The sequence below is a fragment of the Drosophila grimshawi genome, unplaced genomic scaffold (genome assembly GCF_018153295.1).
Source record: "Drosophila grimshawi isolate 15287-2541.00 unplaced genomic scaffold, ASM1815329v1 contig_44, whole genome shotgun sequence".
Taxonomy (NCBI): Eukaryota; Metazoa; Arthropoda; class Insecta; order Diptera; family Drosophilidae; genus Drosophila; species Drosophila grimshawi.
In genome coordinates, this window is record NW_025063240.1 from 9606817 (window position 1) to 9615565 (window position 8749).

Consider the following 8749-nt stretch of genomic DNA (forward strand, 5'->3'; position numbering starts at 1 on the left):
TGCCCCACCCTGCTCCACCTCTTCCTACTCCACCACCTATTCTTGTTTATTTTTTCTGTATTTTGTTACGCCCGATTTAATGTTGTAGTTGTTGTTGTTGTTGTTGTTGTTGTTGTCTTGCTCTGTGCATTTAATTGAATGCTGATTAAGTTTTTATTCAATGAACCAAACTGCAAACACACACACATTCGCAGATATGAGAGTGCGTATATATATATATATATATATATATATATATATATATATATATATATGTATTCATGGATTAGTCATTTATATTGACAACGTGTTCCCATTTGACTTGGCACATTTCTAAACGTGAATAATTTAATAATGCCTCATTAAGTTAATGAAATTAGTTCAAACAGGCAGCTTGATTGATTGAAAGGCCTCTTTCATCACACACATAACCATTGATGTATATAAATTATCTACAAAAATACGTGTTGATAAATTAGTTGAAAGGTTTTGCTCTCAAAAATCAATCATAACATTTTGCGTCTGTATTTTGCATATGCTTCCAATTTAATTGAATATTGACGTATTTATTTATTTATTTAATGAGAAAATGTGCCTGAAAACAGTTCACAAGAAAAGAATTTCAAATGGAAATATAAAAATTAAAAGAGAGAAACTATAATAAAATGAAGAAAACATATATACAATATATTTTCTTTAGTTAACAAAATCTGTTATCAAAAAAAAAAGAAGAAAACAAAGCAGAAAACACGTTTGCCACAAAAATATCGCTGTTGGCCTGAATCAAATGATAAAAGCGTGGGAATAGATATTTAGTGGAATGGATGATCTCAGTTTTTAATTGTTGACTTAATTTTGGACGCTTCCGTTATGCAAATAGCCGTTAACCAGATCGACAGCTGACTAAGTTGTGCTTATCTTAGCATAGATTTAAAATTTAGTAGTGCCAAAAATCCAACAACAAAAGACCACATTGCAAATTGGAAACTTTTTATTGGAACATAAGGTGGGAAAATTGTGGCCCAAATTGTCACTTTCCCATGGCATATGCAATTTCACACTTCTGGCCAATAAAAATTGTGCGAGAGACAAAGCCAACTTTAAACAGAAGCATGGCTAATGAGTAGTCAGTCGGAGTCGGAGTCGGAGTGGGAAACCTCCTGTGGCAAGACCAACGCAACAAACAACATGTGTGGACGAAGAGATCTCAACAAATGCGAAGAACCCATAAATTATCTCACGAGAAATCCTCAAAAATAGAAAATGTGTCAATGTAAACAAAATGCGAGAGTTCGCCAAAGGGTCGCAAAGGTCTTGGCATCTCTGCTGATGTGTCTGTGTCTCTGTCTGTGGCATGCAACGCACTCGTTAAGTTGAGTCTGGCACCAACCAATAAACCGATTCTAGTGCTTGCTACCTGAACTGAACTACCTGCTGCCGCTGCGACTGCGGCTGGCACTAATGGCTAATGGCCGGCAGCGGTCAGCGGACATAAATCCATAACAAAAAAAAAGAGCAGAAGAAGAAATAATTAAATTGCAATTATGTGCAAACAATGCCAAATCCGGAGATTCGGAAAAAGTTAATTACACGACAATAAAGAGCAGAAGCAGCAAACAGCAAACAGCAACAACAAGAACAGCAGCAGCAGCAGGGCTTGGCATAGCCACACACACACACATATATACATACATACATACATCCGCCTGACTCTGCTCACTCTCTCTGCTATTCTCTCGCTCTTTGCTTTTTTTGTGCTCTTTTTGGCTTTTGCTTGGCGAGAGTCTCGCGACTTAAGCTGACATTAATGTGCATTTGAATGAGCGGCTTCTGCTCGTCTCTTAATCGGTTTGTTTGACAGATTCCTTCGGCTCGACGACGACGACGACGACGAAGACGACACGTCGTCCACATAATCATTAGCAACTAGTCTGCGTGCACTTTGATCGCCATTTACCGATTTGATAAACATTATGAGTGCCCCTCTCTCTCTCTCGCTCTCTCTCTTCCTGTCGTCCACTAATGAAGATGGGCACACACACTCACACACACTCACACACACAGACTCGAACACATTAGCTATGGTCTGCTTACAAATCACTTAGTCTGGCCCCCTTTATTAAAAAGAGAGGCAGACACATAAGCCAACTTGACAAATCGCGATAAGATACGCTCGTCGAATAATTGAAAAAAAGACGACAAACATGGTTAAATGGAAAGTGATGTAATTAGAGTTATGCACATACATACAAATATTTGATAACTTCGATTTTTGGTAAATAATGTTTACAATGTGAATGAAATTTGCTCTTTAATTAATGAATTGTTTAAGCTCTTTTGCAAATTGTGTCTAAATATGTTTATATTAAAAAAAACACAACTATTACAAACATTTAAGAATGACAATTAAACATTTTAGAATATTCTTCTTTTTTTTTGGTTATGATCATTTTTGATATTTAAATGTAAGCTTTTAAGTACATAATTCTCTATCTGTTCCTTATCTTTATCTTTATCTTTATCTATATATATCATATATTTCACGCTTCCATAATCTTAAATCCAATAACTGGAATATAATTCAGGAATTCAATTGTTAGATTTAATTAGAAATTACAATCTTAACTTGATACAATATGAGAAGAACCCTATTAGAAATATATCATATATTTCACGCTTCTAAGCCTAATGGCTTGGAATTCAATTACTTTACTTAGAGCTATAATTGGATTAATCTATAATAGAAGAAAATCCCCCATGCTTAATATCTTCCGCTCTTTCGTTGTCTTCCTCTTTCGCTCTCTCTCTCTCTCTTTCCCTTCTTCTATCTTTCTCTTTTCTTCACGCTTGCACAATCTTGAATCTAATAACTTGAATTCAATTCACAAAATTACTTTGATTGCCATTTGGAGCTACAATTAGATCAAATAAGCGAAAAAGTCCCCTAATTTATATCTTTCGCTCTCCCTTACTCTATCTATCTCTCTCTCTCTCTCTCTCTCTCTATCTATTTGTATTTTGAATCTAATAATTGGAAGTCAATGCAGGAAAATTCAATTACTTAGTTGCCAGTTGGAACTTTAATTAGATCAAATGCCAGCAAATGCCAGCTAAAATGTTAGTAAAGCAGGTCAATTGCCCGAGTCGGGGACTGGGCCAAGTGGGTTGACCAAGTTAACACCGGTGAGTGACAGCTGTTGGTTTCACTGGGTTCACTGGCAAGTTTAATTAGATCTGCATATCGAATGTGAATCGGTTTCACTACAAATTTACTTGGTCAAGTTCGATTCGAGTCTTTGACAGTGCCGGGATGCATTTGGCGCTGCTCTCCACATGGATCTCCCTGGCGATGGCTGAGAAGAGCTGGACTCATCTAATGAATCCCCTGCCCCTGGACAGCTACCAGGCTGAGCTGAAGCTGCTGCTCGAGCGGCTGTTGTGGCGGGCACAGGTGGAGCGTTGCATCGCTGTCATCACCGATGAACTGCACTCGGCCATCTACGATCGGGCGTATTTCGAGGCAGTCGATCGAGGCTTCCCCGCCAGCTTTGTGGTGCGTGTCAACGCGAGCGACAATCTCCGCCAGCCACCCAAACAATTGGAGCTGCTGCTGCGCGCCATCAAGTCCAGTGATTGTGATCTGCATGTGATCACTCTGCTCAATGGGTGGCAGGTGAAACAGTTGCTGCAGTTTGTCTACGAGTCGCGTTCGCTGAACATGCAACGCAAGTTTCTGCTGCTGCACGATGTGAGGCTGCTCTCCGACGATATGTTGCATGTGTGGAGTGTCTTTGTGAACGCCGTCTTCCTCAAGCGGCAGCCCGACAACAGGTGACAACTCTGCTCAAAATCTCAGACTCTTTCTGAATAAGTTTTGCTTATGTTTATGGTTTTTATACAAAACAGTTTGGAAAATATTTAAAAATATTTTTAAAATCTACTTACTTTTTATAAGTAATCAAAATAAATAAAATTATCGTTTATTGATTGCTGATCTCTTTTTATAATTAAAATGTTTGTTTTTCGCTGACTCCAGTTCAATCTGTATTAGGATCAGGATTTACAGAAGCTGAAGTCAGCGAACAACATATTGAAATAATATTAATTAAAATATAAAATTATAATTATTATAATTATTTTAAAAATTGCAAGAATGTAATTGGAATATTTAACATAATAATAATTAATTATTTGAATATTAATGTAGAGATTGTAGAGATAAAATACTGTTTTTACTTGGATTTAAACATCGAGTTTTCTTCTATATCTAATTAATTTGATTACCTTATGCAGCTATAGCATCTCAACCATTGCCTATCCGGGCATTTTGAGCGGAGTTGTGGTCGTCAAACAGCTGGACAATTGGAGAACTGATAAACGCATTGATCCCATTCACATTTTTGGGGATAAGACACGAAATTTGAATGGTGAGCGAAGAAACTAACTTCAATATTGAAATGCTATAAATCGGAAATGGTTTTTTAGTTAGATTTATTTAGATTGATGTATATCTAGTTATATTCCTACAGTCTTTGATTAAACTTCCTTGACAGGTGCTCAACTACCAGTTGCCCTGGCTGAGCACATGCCGATGGTGCTGCCGAATGGATCCACAAGTGGCTACGAGGGCGTTGAGGTGGAGATCATGAATGCTTTGGCCCAAGCCTTAAATTTCCAGCCCCAATATTATGCAATAAATGAGAGTGCTGCTGTCAGCGATTGGGAGCAGCCCCTGCTGGAGAACGAGACCCGCTTGGAGAGGGGACTCATTGGTGAAGTGGTGCGATATATGCTCTAATTACTGCCAGATTAACTTGTCTAATAATACCCACTCGAACAGGCGCAGCACAGTGCCCGCTTTGGCATTGGGGATCTGCATCTGTTCGAGAGTTATGTGCAGCTGGTGGAGCTGAGTGCGGCACACAGTGTGGAATGCCTGACATTCCTTACGCCGGAATCATCCACGGACAACTCGTGGCAGACTTTCATTCTGCCCTTCAGCGGGGCAATGTGGGCGGGCGTGCTCCTCTCCCTGATCGTGGTGGGAACCATTTTCTACATGATTAGCTTCCTCAATGCTTTGCTGCTGGGCGGCAGCAGTCAGGTGGTTTTCTTCCGCTGTCTGCGTCGCAGGCGCGGCATGCAACGGGACTCGCTCAGCTGGCGTCGCTTAAGCTTTCGCATTGCGCTGAGCAAACATCGGGCTGGCAGGGGACAGAAGTCGACCAGACCAGGTCGACGGGACATCTTCGATGACTACTCCAATTGCATCTTGCTCACGTACAGCATGCTGCTGTATGTGGCACTGCCACGCATGCCCCACAACTGGCCACTGCGCGTGATGACCGGCTGGTATTGGATCTACTGCATCCTGCTGGTGGCCACCTACAGGGCCAGCTTCACGGCCATTCTGGCTAATCCAGCAAAACGGTGAGTCCATAACTCAACTGCAAATTTAACTAGCTAACTCTAAGTCACCTCTAATTTCGCTCAGTGTCACCATTGATACGCTGCAGGATCTGAAGCGAATCAATATTCCAACCGCAACTGGCGCCGCCGAGCATAAGCAGTTTTTTGTGGATGCCACCGATGAGACAGCTCAGGATGTGGGTGCCAGAATGGATATAGTCGATAATATCGCCGATTTGGTAAGCTGACTAATATAAATATATATAATATATGTATATATATTTGATCTGATCCGTTGTAGAAGCAGAGCATTGCTCGTGGCAAGTGCGCCTACTACGACAACGAGTTCTATCTGAGGCAACTGCGTGTGGCAGATGAGGCACGTGGCGTGGGATCCTCCTCTCTGCACATCATGAGGGAATGCGTTGTCCATATGCCCGTCGTGCTGGCTCTGGAGAAGAATTCACCGTTGAAGACCCACGTCGATGACATAATTCAGCGTCTGAGCGAGGGCGGTGAGTGCAAAGCAAAAACAATTTGAACAATTTGGAATACGCTAGTCGAGAGTGCTCGACCAGGAAATATCCTGAAACCAGCTGATAAATACAATACATATTACAATTGCTGATATCAGTTTGTCTCTTGCCGATCTTATTGAAATTCAGACAGTTTATCAATAATTTGGCAAGCAATATTGGAATCAATTGGTAGGCTTTATTATTAAAAATGCGTCCTTTGTTTTTGTTATCGGAGTTTAATGTGTTATCGATAAAATTAACTAAAATTTATCTGTGTATTGTGCTTGAGAACTTATATTTTAAGTTTGAAATCTGTAGCGCTGTAGATGAAGAATATATATAAACTTCTTGAGATCGGAGAACTTTAATACTTTTCATATTTTTTGTAATTTTGTTTGGGGTTACGGTACAAAATACTTATACCAAAAAAAATGTAGAAAAAATACTTCCAGAAAACTATCATAAATATATATCCAGAAAGTAACTTTCAAAATTTAAATACGCCCAAAAATCTTATAAATATTTCCTATTTTTTAATTTACATTTATTTTCTTTATTTTTATTTTAAATTTAATTTAATTCAATTTATTGCCTTTTGTATTTTTTGTGTCGACTTTGACTTTAGTTATCCTTAAATAAATAAAGTATGCCATCTTTCCGCTTTTTCTCGATGCTTGATGGATGCTCTCTTGCAGGTCTCATTGCCAAGTGGCTGAGGGATGTGGTGAAGCGTCTGCCCGCCGAGGAGCAGACCCCGCAGGAGGCGCTAATGAATCTGCACAAGTTCTGGAGCTCCTTTGTGGCACTGGGCATTGGCTACCTGGTGTCGATAGCTGCGATGCTCGCCGAGCGCTGGCATTTCAAATATATTGTGATGCGGCATCCATTATACGATGTGTATAATCCCAGTTTATACTATAATTTTAAGCGCCTCCATCCAGATGAATAGCGCAACAATTAGTGGCAGATTTAGTAAAGATATTTGATATTTGTATAAGCACATTAATATAATAAACACATTGTTCTTCGCCCACAAAAAGAAATGACAAATGGATTTGTCAGCTGACGCAATCAGCAGACCCCTTAAGGCATACAATATATATATGTATATATATACTTTGCTGGTACTTGGATGATAGAGCATCTGATATAATACCATATATCAATTCGATGCAAATGGCTACCAGTGGCAATGTGGTGAATAAATTTCGAGAGTTTTTCATTTCTTTGCATTCACATTTCGTAAATTATAATTCGCATTGTTTAAGTTGGGGCAGGCACATTAAGCATTATTTGTTTATTGCCGACTTGGCGTCTTGAGCAACCACAAAAAAAAAAAGAGGCCCAAAATGCTGAATACTCGTAAATAATTCGTTCTTTAAGTGCCCAGACTAAACATACACAGACCACAAAATGAATGAACACATTAACAATTCATTAGAAACTGATCAGAACTTGGAGCGAACCACGAGTTCTTCACCCAAGACTCAAGCAACAATATGTTATAAATAAACAATTGCTTGTTGCAATGCTTTCTGAAGTAGCTTTTCTATTTTTTTTGTTGTTGTATTTTTCGTATTTTTTTATAATTGTAAGCACTTCATGGAAATGAGTTTGTTTATCAACTCGAGCAGAATTCACTGGAAGGCTCTTCTATGCTTCAGGTTCAGTCATTTATTCTACTAATATAATTCATATTTTGTAATGTGTTTTTTTTATTTGTATTTTTCTGTTGCTTTTTGCTGCATAAAAAGTAATTAATTCATTTATCAGGCAAATTTCATAACAAACACATTTCATTGTTGTTAATTTCGGGAATTTTTTTTCCCAGATTGTTTTGTTATTTCTTTTGATAAATATTTATGGCTCTTTTATTTGTTTTGTTTTTCTTTTTGCTTTCGTTTTGCCATGTTTGTTGTTGGTTTTGTTGCTGCCATTCTAGCACATTGTGTTTACAATTCTATTTTATTTAATTTAATTAGTTTTGCTTCATTTTACAATGCTTTGTTTTTTGTTGCTCTTTTCTGTTGGGGCCCTCTGCATTTAATTCCCTTTGGCTTAGCCTCTTGTCCGGTCCCAGTTCATAAAATTGCCATTTCTCTCACTGCCCTGCACAGAAATTCCTGTTGTTTTTCTGTTGTTGTTTAGTTTAGTTTTTGTTTGCAGCATTACATAAAATCTCTAATTGCCATTTCCGTTGCCAGTCACACCCACCCAACCCCAACCCCAACCTCAACCCAATCCCACCCATACCACCCACCCCACCAACGAGTACTCCACTTAGCATATCAAAGTGTATGTAAAATGTTTTTGTATTTCGTTGTTCTTGCCCTGTAAAATTCATTTCATTAATAAAATATTTGTAAAGTGAAATTAGGCTGTTTTTTATTAAAAGGGACATTTTTGCATAACCATCGACCGCTGATAGTCATTGTCCTGCCGAATAGGAACCGAGAATATTATAATATTTTTTTGTATATTTTAAAAATACAATATCTGAGCTGAATCCTTGCGCATCCCGGTGAGCCATGTTTCAAACGATTCAAAATAAGAAGGGCATTCTAACCGCTCCTTGCAAGGTATAAAGAATTTTTCGCGTTTGGTATGCTTTCTTCTTCCTTGGGTTCCTCGATTAAACCTTGAATATAGCTCGATAGAGGAAGTATTTGCGATTCTAACACACGATTTGAGCGAGTTAGAGCGATTTTCTTGACAATGTAATTGACTTTCGATTCATGCCTCCGCCTAAAAGTATGCTTTATATTTTTCGACTTTCTGGCCGCAGTTTCCATCAATGATTTAATTGTTCGCCCTAAAAGTGTGCTTTAGTTTTGAGTAGAGTA

The 8749-nt window shown here is 38.6% G+C and overlaps 1 protein-coding gene across 1 annotated transcript; it reads left to right on the forward strand.

The window, feature by feature from the left end:
- Positions 1-3296: 3296 nt before the first annotated feature.
- LOC6558436 lies at positions 3297-6925 on the forward strand. Its single transcript, XM_001984715.2, has 7 exons — positions 3297-3810; positions 4273-4406; positions 4533-4759; positions 4820-5409; positions 5474-5627; positions 5690-5903; positions 6602-6925. Exons 1-7 carry the CDS (start codon positions 3329-3331, stop codon positions 6853-6855), a joined length of 2055 nt encoding a protein of 684 aa, XP_001984751.2. The 5' UTR covers positions 3297-3328; the 3' UTR covers positions 6856-6925.
- Positions 6926-8749: the final 1824 nt, after the last annotated feature.